General features: G+C 51.5%; 2 protein-coding genes across 2 annotated transcripts in view; one reads left to right on the top strand and one right to left on the bottom strand.

Moving 5' to 3' along the window:
• SLC9A6 (solute carrier family 9 member A6) overlaps positions 1-10,757 on the bottom strand; it is a 26,467-nt gene extending 15,710 nt beyond the window's left edge. The window contains 7 exon segments of the mRNA XM_074915476.1: positions 477-589; positions 1,503-1,579; positions 2,241-2,318; positions 2,702-2,901; positions 9,185-9,478; positions 9,481-9,595; positions 10,290-10,757. Coding sequence (XP_074771577.1) covers positions 477-589; positions 1,503-1,579; positions 2,241-2,318; positions 2,702-2,901; positions 9,185-9,478; positions 9,481-9,595; positions 10,290-10,757 — 1,345 coding nt within the window.
• On the top strand, positions 10,757-15,712 carry MMGT1 (membrane magnesium transporter 1). The gene is made up of 4 exons (XM_074914819.1): positions 10,757-10,895; positions 11,481-11,533; positions 12,466-12,569; positions 13,501-15,712. The coding sequence occupies exons 1-4, from the start codon at positions 10,814-10,816 to the stop codon at positions 13,661-13,663; spliced, it is 402 nt and encodes a 133-aa protein (XP_074770920.1). The 5' UTR covers positions 10,757-10,813; the 3' UTR covers positions 13,664-15,712.

Genomic DNA, 15,712 nt, shown 5'->3' with positions numbered 1-15,712 from the left:
TAGAAAGTGGTTCAGCAGACCAAGCTATCACTACTGTCCTCAGTACTGCTTGTTAAAATCAACTTTCACTTAGATTAGCACCTTCCAAATTCCCAATCAGATGGAAGTGGAAGGAAATCAGCTAAACTATCAGCTGAACCCTTCCCACATTACACATCTTGTTCTGCATCAGCTGTTAGCACAGGAGGGCAGAAACACTGTGGATCTTTCCCAAAAGCCAGCAAAGTCAAGAAAGAGACTGCTAGGACTTCACTGCAAACAAAGATATAGGAAGCAGAAGTCTGGAAGGTATATTACATGTAACTAAAAGGAAATAAAAAGGTATGGAGGCAAATCTGACCTCTAGAAATGTTGCAAATAAACTCCAAAATTCAGAAAGGCAATTTCCACAGGGTTCAGACTTTATTCCCCTCTTCACGACAACTCAAAACAGATCAAATAAGTAAAATGAGGGGGGAAATAACCATCTAACATACCTGGGTCAGTAGCTGATACGATGGCACCGAACAGGAGGCAGTCAGTGAAGTAGAAGTCTCCCCCGAGCTGCCCAGTGACTTTCATCAGCGCCACACAGCCATACACAACAGAGCTGGTGATTAGAAGAGGCAATTACTCATCTCTGCAGTGAATGAAAATGACATTCAAATGGGCTCGATTCCCCTGAATTTGCCAGATTAACCCCTAAAGTCATCCAAATGCAGGAACACCAAAGAACTGTACTGCATGAGCTGAGCCTGGACCACACACACACCAAAGCACCCACCACACCGGACTACTCGCATGGTGCTGGTGAGGAACCGGGACCAAAACTCCTCCACGAGCATAACATGGCTAAAGAAAAGCAGCAGCCAGGCTTGTGGGGTCTTGTGATAGCTTTGCAGTATTTCACATTAACATATTTCAGTGGGATGACCTTGGTCTGACTTTGAAACGGCTGAAACTTTCAGCAAGGAACAGATAATGCAGATGCTGAGTTTGCGTGAATCCACGGGACTCTCCAGTGGAAAACACCCTCCGCCAGCCTGCGTGCTACTATTCAGAGCAGGAATCGTCTAGTTCCCTCTGCACAGAGGGATAAATAATTTGAAACACAATCTGTACTGGCTAGGCACCTGCTTCTAGCAAGTAAGGACAGGACATGCCTTTACGATCCTGCCCTCTGCTCTTGTGTCTCATGCTTGTTAGGGCTGTGCTTTCAACAACTTGAAGTCACTGCCTGTTTTTTCAAGACAGTCTTCAGAGAAGTGTGAAACTCTCCTTGCCATGTATGTAAATACTCAGTATGGGATGCTGAGAAAGCACTATAGACAGCAATCACCCTGTCCACATAGTGAGAGTCTGGACAGTAAATAGTATTATTTGCCACTGCTGAGCAGTGGTAGCGGAGAGCCTGTGTGATCTTTCGGGGCTGGGATTCATGGCCGCAGGGCCGGGCTCAGAGCACTGCCCCTGAGCATGGCTCAGACCCCTGTGGAAGAGCCAGACTGGCTCCAGCTACTCACCCGATCACCAGGCAGGAAATTGCAGTGCCAAGAAAAGCGTATGCTAGGATGGATCCCAAGTTTCTGAAGAAGTGTCTCTAGAAGGAGGAGGAAAATAAAATGTTATATTTTGCTAACAATTTATTTCAAGCTTGCACAGGCACCCACACTGTGTCTGTAGCAACTTGGACTTAACTCAGACACCACGAGCTGGACAAGCACAGCTGAACCGTGCCCAGCACAACCACGTACACTGCCAGACCAGCAGTTGTTAATGCAGCAGTAATAAACATGAACATATCATTTTCTTGTACCCGTGTATTTAATAAGGTGCTGTTCCAAGTCCCGAGAACTGATTTCCTAACCCAGCAGCATTCCTCCTTCCTTCTCCCACAAGCTAAACAGGATCGTTTTCCTCTCCTTCAAAGTCAGCATTTCAGAGAGCTGCTGCTTTCTAAAACCCTCCTACCCTCCTATGGCATTTCGAGAGCAAGGATGGCTGAAATGGCCCAGCTGAACTCAAAAAAGCCTGCACAAACCTGTGCTGGAAATGGTTGAAGTCACTGACCCTTCCTGGGGCAGAGGGATGGATGAGACGGACCAGGGCACTCTCAGCCCTGCTTCCTACAATCCCAGATGTACTGGGGAAAGCCATACTCAGCTCCACAGCCTTGGCCTGCTGAGCAAGCATTAAAGCACTCTCAAGTATTAAAAATGCTCTGGAGGCAGAGGAACTGTAGGCACTGTAAAGGCACGTACCCTTTTCAAGCTGTAGCCTGCATAAAATATAATTGGAGGAAGCAAGATGTTGAAAAATACTTCAGGATCAAAAGTCACCTGTTAAGAAAAAAAAAACAACAAAAAACCAGTAAAATCGTTTGTTAAGACTTTGCAAGAGAAAACACAAATAACAACGTCATATAAAATACATGGAGGAAACACCGTACCCCCACCAGATGCAATGCTGTGGGGCCAACGCTGAGGATGTGTCTGGGATCTTTTGGACACAAGTCCAGAGTCTAAACAGCTTAAATTAAGATCTGCTAAAACTAGAGTTTCATTACATAGTGTTCAACTTATAATTTATAGCTTATCACAATCTAACAGAAGTTTAAAAAAAAAAAAATAAATCACTGGTCCTGTATCCAACAGATACAGGACCCGTCCCCATGGAGAGAGCGGGGAGCATCGCTCACCTCTCCAGTTACTGACTCTCTTACCTTTCTCAGCATTTCATTATCCTGGACATTATTGAGCTCCTGGGCGCTGATCTCCCCCTTCAGGGTGTACTCATAGTACTTTCCACTGACGTTCACCAGCAGCGTGGCAGGACTGGTCTGCACTTGGCAGCTCAGTGTCACATTGTTGACGTCGCTGGGGACGTGGATGCCGTAGCGCAGGACCACACCGACCAGGACCCCTGGGGAGGGATATGGTGAGATGAACCACAGCAAACCCCCAGGACGATCTCTTTAAGCATGGATGCAGCATCAGGCACGCCAGGATCCTGACCCTCTGCTCAGCTGCTGAGCATAATCACCTTCTAAGTAATTGCCCATGTGTTATTAAACCCTCCGCGTCCTCCCATGAGCCATGCAAACACTCCATGCTCACACAGACTTTCTAACACCAGCCACGGACTGGTCCTGAAGGCTTTTAATTACCCAGTAATCAGTCTGACCCTCGTTCTAGTGCAGCAAACATCCAACATCGAGGGCACACTGGTCTGCTTAGGGCGAGCACCTTGGCATTGCTGGCACACAGCTGGGGACCTGGGCAAGGCACTGCCCACGTGTGCCCCAACTCTGCACGCTGCACCCGGAAACCTGACGGCATCACGTATTGCATTAAATCTTTCATTTTTTCAGGGAATTAAAAAAGATACGAAGCAACCACCATGAATGCTTTGAGGACAGCGAGCAGCCTTCATAAGAGGCTGCAGCACCGTACAGCCTTCTCCTGCTCTGGGGATCTTTCACAGCACACAGCAGCGATCCCCATTTTATAAAAAACGTGGAAGTTTTGCTTTCCAGGTCGACCACCCAGTCGGCCCCTGCAAGCTTCAGCTCTGCACCACGAGCGGCAGCCCCAGGGCAGCCCCGCGAGCCAACGCTGCCTCCGGCTCAGCTGCTGCGCAGGAGTATGGTGGGGTTAATTTGCAAGTCAGCAATTTATATGGCACTTTTCATTTGCAGCACAGCTGATGAGCTGCGTGCTGAGGCCTCGCATCCAGATAAACGGCATTCACACAACGGAGGTTCCTCCAGCTCCTTCTCACCCGCGCGGTGCGCTGAGTGCTCTCCTGGCAGAGGTTTTTGACATCTGCAGGCTGGGGAGGAGGAATGTCCCATAAGACACCTTTCCACGTAGCCTTCAGCACAAAAGGGTTTGGAAACTCCTCGATTAAGGCAGCGCTAAGCTGCCACAGAAATCCTGGATCTTAACCCCATCTCTGAACCACACATTTATGAAAAGCTTTCAGACACGTGGGAACTAAACAGAGACCGCAACACTCAGAAGGCTTCTCCATTTGCCTTCCAGGATGCTCCCGCTTCTTTACTGTTGCCTTAATTAAGATCTTGCTCTGTGCTTTCCTACAGGCAGGGCACAACCCTGACCAAATGGAACACCAAACCCTTTCTCCGCTGCCATCTCATGGGAGCAGAGCTTGGGCAGGAGCACTGCCGTGACTGGGCAAGAGCCTGTGGGGCCCCAGCACATTCAGCATCCCCTGAAGCCAGTTTCCAATCTACTGCCTGTGTTTGGCCTTCTCTTCCCCTGACAGTAGTTTTCCAGGACAAGATTTGCTCATTCTGCCGACGGCCAAAAGAGAAGAGCCCCCACCTCCCACCCCAGGGGATGTCATGCACAGCAGGGCCACCCCAGCACACATCCAGGCCATGAGCAGAGGCAGAAGAATCACCTGCAAGCAGAGACTCGGTGCTGCTAACCTGTCACACCGGTGACACTGACAGCTCATCTCAGGGACCAGGCTGACAGAGCCGGAAGGCTGCACCCAAAATCCAGTCCCTGGTCTAATACAGCACTCCTGCAGCACAGCTGAGCTGCTCTCGCAAAGCTATTGATGCTTTTAAGCCATGCACAGTCAACCATGTGCTCACCACATGCTTTGGGCTTTATCCTGCACTTCACTATGATGCAGAATCACCCCAACTGTAACAGAAAGGGTCTCCCGGTGCACAGCCAGGCATGGTCAGCTCCGGCAAGGAGAGCTGCTTCAGGGAATGTCACACTGTGCCGAGCATCTGAGAGCTGCTTTTACACCAGCAGCATGAACAGGGAACACCACAGAGGAATCCTTTTGCTTACTTTTCCGCTAGCCTCTTTGTTCCCCGATGTTCCAGTGCTCCAGAAATAAAAATATGGAAATGAAGGCAAGGATGTCAAGAACACTGAGATGCCACAGCACATATTTACATGAGCATGGAGGGGTGGGGAGCATGGCACCACAGCATCAGGACAAAACACCCAGGTTTCTTTTCACCCAGAAGATGATGACCCCCAAGGTACCATAGGAGACAACCAAAACTCTTCACTGCAATAAAGCGAGCTTCAAAGGGTTATTTACATCTGCTTAGGACTATTAAGCAGCTTTAATCAGTTACAGTGAGAATTCAAATGAAAGGGAGAAAAGCCAGACTGGAGAGCTCATTTGCAACTGCTTCTCCACTCTCACGGAGCTGACAACACCAGGTACACTGTGCTCTGCAGCCCTCCAGAGCAACCTGGGGTGGTTTTTAAAAATTCTTTTTTTTTAAAAGAAAAAAGTTGCTTTTAGAGCTTCACACAGGAGTCCAAAACCTCCAGCAGCAGCTGCCTGCCTTTCATCAAATGGAAACCCACCCAGCGACCCCTTTAATGCCCTAATCTCAGCACTTTGAGATGAGAGGCCCTGCAGGCAGAAGGTAGGACGGACAGATGGACGGACGTTGCTGCTGGGAATTCAGAAGGGATTCTGGCTCACCCACCTCTCCGCTCTTAATCTTGGTCCCAAAGCAGCACTACATCTGATAGCTCCCTGCTCATCCTCGCCGTCTCGCTTACCCAGGCAGCTGTTCCCAGCCCCACGTGCCGGCCGCGCTCTGGCCACAGCCAAATTCCCACTCTGGCCAGGGATGGGAAAAGAGACAGATAAACTTACAATATCTGCCAAGAACCACTGCGCTTGGGGCTCCCAAAATCAGACATTTTATCTTGCCCTGTCACACACTGCCTGGGAGGCTCCCAGAGCTCTCTGGACCAGGGTGGGAAAAGACACCCACGTGCAAACACCCATCTGCACAAAGGGCTCGTGGGCACTGGGTGTGAACCAGCCAGCATCCTGCCAGCAGCTCCCAACACAGAGATACCATCAGAGTTACTTACAGGGAAAGCATGCTGCTGCTCTGCTTAAAACCACCTATTCTGCCCACACTAAGATGACCCCAGCACCGCCCCTCCTGCCCAACCCTGGATCTCCAGTCAACCCTCCCCACCTAACGATGCTCACTAGAGGCACTTGGGATAAAGCCAACTCCAATGCCAAGTCTTCTCAGACATCAAACCCAGGCCTGGGCTCAGGCTACCTGGACCAAGCCCAGGGGACCATGTAGGTCCTCCTGGTTCTGCCGGTCTCTTAGGAAATGGTTCAAATTCTCTTGGCACTCGAAGGGCCATCCTAGCAGCAACCCATGAGCTGCTCTGCCAGTATCGACATGCTTTTGCAGCCAAACATTCTACAAAACTGAGCCCTGGGAGGGAGCAGAGTGGACAGAACCTGACACCAAGGAAGCTGCCAGCCGAAAGCTGTAAGGAGTAGAGAAGCTAAAGGCAAAGCTGGTAAATTAATTGAGTTCTTTTATGCAAAGTGCAAGAGATTATTTTCATTGCATTTCACTCAACTTCATTAAAAAGAACAAAAGCCCATGGGCTTTTTTTTTTTTTTTTTTTTGGTGCTGTTGAACATTTCCGAGGTAAGGTTTTAAATGAAGACTAATATATTACCATCCAGGCACTTAACAACAATGGAAGCACACAGGATCCCCAGGCAAGCATTAACCTGGACACCAAAAGGAAAGGAAAATGTAGTGAGCAACTGAAGACATCCCGACAACAAGCAATTTAGACATACGCAATCCAGGGGCCAAGTGGGAACACGTACAAGGAAACTAAACTTCTAGAGAAGCTCCTGCCACATCCACCATTAGACCGCGAGAAGAACTGAAACAAGGTTGTTCAATTAATCATCCTAAATGTTGAGTACCTCAGATGCAGGATCCTCATTTTAAACAGTGAAATGAAGCTTAGGGCCTACTAAACTCCAATTGTCTATCACCACGGAATGACTCCAGGCTCTGTCCAGCTCTTGAACATCAACTCTGAGCTGACAGCGTGATTTGTAAGATATAAATCCACCCGCAGTAAAAGCTTATAACTTACAGCAAAAACAGACACCAAGGAAACTCTGATGTATTTTGGCAAGAAGAGCTGTATGCAAAAGTTTTATTTGACTTAGTTGTCAGGGTTTTTTAATTAGAAAAAGACAAGCTTTTACAAATTGCTTCTCTTGCCCAGATTTCAGGGTCTGTTCTGCAACCTGCCTGCTGCAGCACTTCCACATTTTCAGCAGACTTCCCCGGGGCTGAAAGCATCGCAGGGGGCTGGGGGCAGCAAAGCAGAAGCGGTACCTGCTTTGCTCCCTGCAGCTTCTAAGTCGTCACTGTAAAACAACAGCATCTCACCACTCATTGGGAAATTACACATCCCTTTTCCTACAGTGGCTGCCACAACCTGAGAAGCAAATGCCTAAAGCCTTGGTAGCAGGGAAAATATCGGGATTTTCTGCATGACCAGACAGGTGACATGACCAGTTTCACCAACAATTCTCTAAGCAACGTCTGCAAAAGAACAGACAGAAAAGATGCGTTTTATGGATCGGCAGGAGACTGAAATGACCTGGGTTGTCCTCTGAGAACAAGGGAAGCACTCAGGTGGGTCAGGGAGAACAGAGGACCAAGAAGAAGAAAACTCCAGGAGAAGAACAAGGTTAAGGGCAAGTTTGATAGCATGAAAGAAACACAAAGTCCGTGTGTCAGCGAGCTTCAGGGCAGCAGAAGGGAGACCTTCCGTGCTGGAAGCACGTGCTCCCACAGCCCAGCTCCCATCCCAGGGAGGTGACCACCCCTGCCCCGGGCAGGAGGCCAGCAACGCCTGCACCCACCTCAGCGGTGACTTGCAGGAATCTGAAAGGTTACAGACCGGTATTTTGTGCCTCTGGGCTGACACAAGCGTCTCCACCCCTTCATTTGAAAGGACACTTCCAGTTAACTGAAATTCAGGATCACGAAACACAACAGCCCAAAGGGGTCAAGTCACAACCTCCAGAGCAAAGCTTTCTGCTGGGCGAGGAACTCGGCCACGTTGCTGCTCTGGCCAAGCTTGGTGACACATCACCCACAACCAGCAAGGACAGCACAGAGAAGAGACTCTAACCACAACACTCAGCAGGAGATCCCTTTTTAATTCTAAACTCAACGAATGTCGTCTAGATGTGGATCCATGGCCACGTTAATCACTCCCCCAGCACACTCCCCAGTCCCGCTTTGGTTGAACTCAAGTCATGGTAGATGAGCCAGGCAGAGCCACGTATGGCATGTCCACACAATGGTTTGGGCCACTTCGCGAGGCCACGTCACCTCAGTAAATCACAATCCAACCAGCTACAGACCTGCTCCCCCAACCCACGGCCTCGCTCTGCTTCTTGAAGGAACACGTGGGGCATCTCAGCGAGAGGCCCTGTCCCAGCAGGAAGAGGAACCCCAAAAAGAGGAGCTCGTGCACACAGGTCCCCGAGCAGCAGGACGTAAGGCTGCCGGCCCTGCGGGTCCCTGAGCATGGCAAAGGGTGGGACCATCTCCCCAAACGGCCTCTCCACTCTTCTCAGACAGCTTCTGGAAATTCAGGTGCTCTAAACACAGGGCGGAAACACGACCTCTGGCCCCAGCCTGCGGGATGCAAGGCTCCCGGCCCGCGCAAAGCCAGATCTGTGCTGCCCTAAGTCCTCGCTCTCAACCCTGGAGCAGGTAAGTGGGACTTGCCGGTGCTCAGTGACATGGTTTCTAAGCCGCTTGGCATGTGGTAGCCCCCGACCCCAGCAGTTTCACCTGTGCTGCAGCCACCCTGCGAGGCCGCCTGGGAAAACCCGACGGGTTCCCCACTGATGGAGGTTTCGGAGAGGCCTCAGTACCCAAGGTTTGGAAAACAACCAACACTCCCTCCAGCAACACGGGGCGAGCCAGGCCGGGGCACGCAGCCCGGCTGCCCCAGCGGGACAGGAGCGTCCCGCTGCATCTGGGAGGAGATGCGGCGTGTCCCCCCCGGCTCCCCGCGCCCCTTCGCCCACGGGGACGTCCACGAAGCGAGCCCTGTCGTAGCCCCTCGGCAAGGAGCCACCAGGCACCGAAGAGGGGAATGGGGTCTAATGGTCCCCACTGGTGGTGCCATGAAAGCGGGCGGCCGGGCGCCAACCCAGGCGTTCCAGTTGGCCCAGCGCAGAGCGGGGACTGGTTTGGCTGGGGCTCCCAGTGCTCGGGGCAGGGTGGGCGGCACTTGCGCCACACGGGCGTCCCACGGAGGGGGGTATGTGGGAGCGGGGGGGGGAACGGGGGGGGGTGTCCGTGCGTGGGGGTGCCGGCGCCCCTCACCGTAGATCATGGCGAGACCGGTCTCGTGGAGGAAGCGGGCGCGGCGGTGCTTGAAGAGCCAGATGGTGAGGATGGTGAGGGTGAGCAGCAGGATGAAGACGAGCAGGTTGGCGCTGTCCTGCCGGTGACTCTCCTCCGCCGCCTTCTCCGACACGATCTCCTCCTCCAGCGCCCCGGGACGCCCCGCCACCACCTCCCCGCCCGCCGCCCCCCGCGCCCACAGCCCCGCCGCCGCCAGCCCCAGCCCCAGCCCCAGCCCCGGCCCCGGCCCCGGCCCCGCCATCGCCCCGGTACCGGCCCGGCCCCGCCGCCACCAGGAAGCGGCGCTGGGCGCAGGCGCTGCGGGGCGGGGACAGCGCTGCCGGGAGCCCGGATAGGGACGGGGCTGGGCGGGAGAGCGGTGCCGCCGGGCTGAGGGAGAGGTTTGCGACGGAGGAAAGGGGGTTTTGGGTTTCGTTTGGGTTTTTTTTAAGGCAGCAAAGGAGAAGGGAGGGGAGGGGGGTGCGAAGGCAGCGCCTGGAAGCTCGTAAAGGGGAAAGCGTATTGCAAGCGAGCAGAGAAAGGTTTGCAAGAGGAAAGGTTGCCTGGATTGGGGGGGAGATCAGGCCGCAGGGTGTAAGGGCTGCAAGGGAAGGCTTGCAGGAGCGCAGGGGAAAGGGGTTTGCGAGGGAAAAAGCAGGTTGCAAGGGTGCAAAAAGGGTTTTGCCAAGGGGAGGTTTGCAAGAGGGGAAAAAAAATTTCACCGAACAGACTTGCTGAGAGGAAGAAGTTTTGCGCGGGCCTTGGCTTTGCACAGGAGCGTGCGTGGGGTGCTCTGGAGGGGTGAGCTGCAGGACACCCCTGTCCCGGGGGACGGGCCCTGAGCGTGGGGACAGGGGACAGCAGCAGCCCAGGCTGCGCCCGGGGCCGGGGGGGGGACCCTGGAGGTGCTATCACACCGTGCCAAGGCTTGCAGATGGTGCCAGGAGCCGCGGCCAGCCCCGAAGTGGGACGAGGGGAAACTTTCCACCCTGTTTACCAAGAAACGGGGAGTTCGTGCAGCGGGTGGGGCAAGGGCTGCAATAAATGCCGCAGTGATCAGCTTAAAGGTGGCTGTAGAAAATACCTTCAGAGAATTGCTTTTGGGCCCCTTATCTTCATGCCTTGGGGGCACGGAAGACCCTGGATGCTTGGCTGTGGGGGACAGTAGGGATTCCTTGCTTTGCCCCAGGCCTTGCTCGGCCCAGGCTCGGGGCGTGTGTTCCTGCACACGCTGTGCATCCCCTGACACCGTTTTTTCTCGCACGGGTTGCTCAACTTTGAGGTTAAACACGAGGAAAGTGGGAATTAACCCCGGGCCCCCGGCGGCCCCACGCTCGGCTTTCAGCCGGGAGGGGGGGCCCGGCCCGGCCTCGGCCGCGCCCCGGGGACAAGCCGGCTCCCGCGCTGCCCCGCGGGGTTTTCTCGAGGGCCCCGGTCCCGCGTGGGAAAGCGGCGGCGCGGCCACGCCCCCCCGGCGCGAAAAGCCACGCCCCCGGCGCGTAGTCCCCGCCCCTCCCGCGCTGCACGGCACCGCACCTCCCCGTGACGCCATCAGCGGGCGCCGGGGGGCGGCGGGCGCCCCTGGCGGCGGCGCGAGCGGCGGCGACGATGGCGGCCGCCTCGGTGTGGAAGGGGCTGGTGGGGCTCGGCCTCTTCGCCCTGGCCCACGCGGCCTTCTCGGCGGCGCAGCGTGAGTGAGCGGGCGGCGGCGCCGCCTGGGGGGGACTGCGGCGCGGGGAGGCCCGTCGGGCCCCGTCACCACCCCCCCGCGACGGCCGGGAGAGCTCCGGGGTGGGGGCCGGGCCGGGCCGCGGCGGCGGCATCATCATCCTCATCATCCTCATCCCCGCGGCGCCGCCGAGCCCACCGGCCGGGGTGGCCCTTGCCCTTGCGGGTCGGGCTGCGGGGAGAGCGGAGCCAGCGCTCGCCGGGAACTTGCCGGGAGGAGCGCGGGTCTCGCCCCGTGCAGGCGCCGCGGCAGCCGGGGCAGGGTGGGGAGGGCCGGCGGATCGCGCCTTCATCCCCTGCATCCGCCGTTCCCGCGGCCGTCCGCCACCCTGGCAGCGAGGAGGGGAGGGCTCGGGGTCCGGGGCCAGCCGTACTCGGGGGGAGCAGGGTCTCCAAGCAAGATCGGGAGCAGCCCGGCTGCCTGGGGATGGTCGGGGCTGACACACGTCCATGAGCTGCAGCAAGTTTGGGTTTGGGGCAGTGGGTGTATTGCCGTTTATTCGCTTATACAGGGTGTTTGATGCGTGTGTATGTTTCTGTTTTGTAGATCGTTCTTATATGAGATTAACAGAAAAGGAAGATGAAACATTGCCCATAGATGTAAGTTTAAGTTATTACAACGTTTGAAAGGTGTAATGCCGTGTGGATAGTTTAGAGTCTCTCAGTTGCTTTTGGTTTTTAATGTGATGGGCAAGAATAAATGGTGAAGTAGTTTTCACGTTGCACTTTCATTTGAGCTCCCTCTATCAAAAAGAACCCTATCTTCTATCTCAACTTCCTGCAGTGTGTTGTATCTGTCAGAGGGAACAAACCCCAGGTCCAAACCTCCCTCTCTTTCTTTAGAACTACCCTGAAGCATCTTGTCCCGGAATTCCCTGAATGTAGCTCAGAGAGCTTTTGCATTTATCTCCTCCTTTGCAGCATAAACATCCTCCTCCCTCTGGCTTTTGTTGGCTGACATTGGTTTATCCAGTGTGGCTGCATGCCCATTTGATCCCAGCACAACCTGCTTCAGGAAGGTTATTTTTTAATTTGTTTTATTTGCTTGGTTTTTAAATTCCACTTTATTAACTGTTCCATTTTTGCTTAATCAGAAGGGGTAAGGAGATCAAATACCCACAAGAACCAGGCATGGCATTTGAACCGAGCAGCAGCTGCCACCGCTGCACAGCGTGTGTTGGCAGCCAACTCGTTTCTCAGAGAGTACTGGATCCTTAAGTGCCCAAGAACACAGTGTTTTGTTCTAAGGATCTTGCTGAGGAGCTGTGTGAATCAATTCAGTTTGTGCAACACGGACTGGATGTCAGGTAGCTGAAGCTCTTTGCAGCTCTGCCACCGTTTTGCCGTGCTAAACAGGCAGGGTATTTAATCTTCCTGTGCCTCAGTTTCCCTCCTGTTGAATTGCCCACCTCTGTAAAGCATTTACTGTCGCTCTATGAGAAGCACAAAAAACGCTATTTGAAAGAAGAGATTTTTTAGTAAATATTAAGAATATGAAGTAATGTGTGTTGCATTGTGTCCCTCTGTTACAGATAGTTCTTCAGACTCTGTTAGCCTTTGCAGTTACCTGCTATGGGATAGTACATATCGCAGGAGAATTTAAAGACATGGATGCTACTTCAGAACTAAAAAATAAGTACGTTTTATTTCTTCTTTTCATAAACATCTGTATCTGCTACTCTAGACAAACTAGCTCGCTCTTTAGCTCAGTCCTTAAATAAGTGTTTTAGACAATAACACTGAGAGGAACAGCCACACCTGGTAAAGCCAACAACGTCTTGAATTTCAGAGAGAGTTAGATAACTGGAACACATTAAATAAACTTCTTGCTTTTCCTCATCCCAAATCCTGCTGTGCAGAGTTGGTAGAGGAGTGAAGTGTCTATGTGGGAAGTAAGAGCTCAGCAGTCACAAACTGTTGTCGTAAGGTGGTCTCATAGACCATGGGGCAGCATGCCTGGCTTGCCCTCTGTTTGCCTTTGCTTCTTTACAAGAGTCTGAATTATTTGAATCTCCAAGGCAGAATGTTGGAAAGACTAAGTAAATAAGGAAATTTGAATCAAGATTTTGAAAAGGATGTGAAGTTGGAGGGGCAGACACAGCCTCTCTGGCCATTTCCAAAAACTCAGGGGTGTATGGAAAGTAAACAAGTTGACATTATTATATTTCATAGCTTTTACCTAAACCCCTTAGCTTCAGGCACAGAAAGGGATGGAAAGCTGACAGTAAACAGCATCAAGGTGTTAACACATGTGACAGCTGAACTAAAGCTGGCACGTTTGGCATGTGTGTGTGCAGTAATCCACAGCCCTGCCCCTAAGCCAAAGGAAGGAAGGTGAAGTTTGTCTGTGGGGTGGACAACCTTTGCCTATTGAGCAGTCAGTATTTCATGCTTGGCTTTATATTTCCTTCTGTGGTTTGGTTTAGAAAACTTAGAAAGTGAGAAAGAATTTTGGATTCAAAACTTGTATTGCCATGTCTCTAAAAGCTGGTATACCCTAGATTGACTCTTCTAAAACCCCTGTTCTAAAATAATATTAACGTTGACTTTTTACATTTATTTTGAAGGACATTTGACACATTAAGGAACCATCCATCTTTTTATGTATTTAACCATCGTGGTAGAGTATTGTTCCAGTCCCCAGACACAGTGAATTCTTCTTCAAACCAAGATGCTTTGTCATCCAGCTCATCACTGAAATTTCGAAAACTTGAACCTCTGCGCCGCTAAGACTTTTACAGATTATAATAATAATCCAGGACACTGAGATGTAATATTCAAGTCGGGGATGTAAACACTTTTTTAATTTCTGGAGCAGTATTTATATTGATCTTCCAGACTTTATAAAGTATATATATATAAACTAAGGACCTACTTTGTACACTGTTAATGAAAATGACTGAATTGTGAATTGGCAATGCAGTGTAAATTATTCTACAGTTATGCTGTGAAACACATCTTCAAATTTTCAGATATTAAACCAAGTTGCAGGTGACTTAACTTCAGTTAAAACAAAAAGCAAGCTAGTTTTTACTGCAATTAATGTTCTTTGACAAGAGAGAATGTTCGAGTGCTATTTATTTTCTGTTTGCTTGCACTACAGTTTATGGAACTCCTTCAGAAATACTGTGTGCACTGCATCACTTAACAGCAGAAAAAGGGGCAGCGTCTCCTCTTCCTAGAATGCCTAGGAGACCTGCATGGTGTAGGCACGGGAAGTCAAAAGATTGCTTTCATTTTTATTTTTTTACAATGCTGAAAAATAGTCATGTGAAGGGTTTGGGTTTTTTCCTAGTTTTTCATTATCACGTTATTTCCTTGTTGCCCTCCTTCATTTAAATGCAAACTGTCCCATGTTGCCCCACATTGCCTGGGCTGTGGCTGTACAGTCGGTGCCTGTGTGGGGGAGGCAGCTCATGTCTGATCACGTAGATAATTTACCACGCTTAGCTCGTTTACCCACTGTATTTATGTTCTCTTTGGTTGTGAATATGGGAATGTTCATCAGATGGCTGAATGTGGTGTTGGCACCAGATACAAGTTCCCGAGTCATATTCTATGAGAAGTATTTAAGTATCAATAAGAAATACCCATCCTGTCAGTGGTCCAGCAGCCGGGTCTGTTTGCTGGCACTAGCACAGTACAGGTAATCAACTGGTCACGGTACAGCTATCCCCTTTTCCGCCAACAGCCTCTCACTTTGATCTCTTTTTTCCAGCTGAGCCCTTTGTTGATTTAAGATTACTGTCTTGACTTCATGTATTAGGACAGATGATACAGTCCTTAACTCTTACCAACATCTAAATTCTCATCTGCCCTTAGGGGCTGAATCAGTGCTAAAATTTGTCTTGGTCTGGCATTTCACCTACCTGATATAGCAGAGGGATGGTAGTTTGAGATACTGATGGGGCCAACTAGAATTTTGCCTAGTCCGAGGATGTCTCACGCAGCCTTTTGTCCTAGCCTCTGTTTGTTTTTTTTTTAAACTGTTAAGAACTGTCAAAGGCAAGAAGCTTAGCAAAAATACTGTGTAAATCGAAGCCTCTTTTTCTAGCTCTGCCCGTCCTATGGAGTGGGTGCCCCAGTGCTAGAGCAATATCTGTAGCTGCTGCTCTACAATCACTCTTAAGCATCTGGGTTTGGTTAGAAAGGGTTACTCTGCCAGCTGAAAGCATCTGAGCTGCCAGATTACTTCCTAAAGTGTCCTGGTTCCCCCCTAGCTGGTATCACAAATCAGCTCCTGCCAGCTGCTGTCACCGAAGGCTGCAAAAATAGTAAGTATCAGGTCAGCTCTCCCTTGCGGACAGAGCTCTTCCCTTGGGGAAGAGGGCTGCTGTGCAGCAGCCGCTGCGTGGTGGAGAGGGTTGAACACTGGCCAGGTGACCTTGCGAGGTGCAGAGGAGAGAACTAGCAAAGGGAGGGAGGAGCAAGGCAGGAGGTCAGTAACCACTGTACCAGACTGATACTGCAACTGTGGTTGGCAGCGAGCCACTCGCAGAGGGTCTCTTAGAGCAGGGCTGCTCACCCCTCATGTCTAAGAAGCCCCATTTGTGCTACCATAAGGCTACGTGGACCTGCCCGAGGCGGAGGTGCTGCTGTGGGATGGGGTGAGCAGAGAACATCGTCTGCTGCTCAGAGCGGGTCCTGCTACAACACCCTGTTGGCTGCATCAGGCCTCGTGACAAGTAGCCTTACTCCTCAGCAGCAATGGTTATATCACAAAGCTGTACAAATTATTTTTTCTTATTGATCTCGCAATGTCCAATAAAAATTGATATC

The sequence above is a fragment of the Athene noctua genome, chromosome 11, assembly GCF_965140245.1.
Source record: "Athene noctua chromosome 11, bAthNoc1.hap1.1, whole genome shotgun sequence".
Lineage (NCBI taxonomy): Eukaryota > Metazoa > Chordata > Aves > Strigiformes > Strigidae > Athene > Athene noctua.
This window is presented reverse-complemented; position numbering and strand designations above follow the sequence as displayed.

What these genes read in the sequence shown, in the direction of transcription:
- MMGT1 (XM_074914819.1), top strand. Translation starts at nt 10,814, where the DNA reads ATGGCGGCCGCCTCGGTGTGGAAGGGGCTGGTGGGGCTCGGCCTCTTC. An exon ending in GGCCTTCTCGGCGGCGCAGC is followed by an intron (nt 10,896 to 11,480) that starts GTGAGTGAGCGG and finishes TCTGTTTTGTAG; the next exon opens with ATCGTTCTTATATGAGATTA. An exon ending in ATGAAACATTGCCCATAGAT is followed by an intron (nt 11,534 to 12,465) that starts GTAAGTTTAAGT and finishes CCTCTGTTACAG; the next exon opens with ATAGTTCTTCAGACTCTGTT.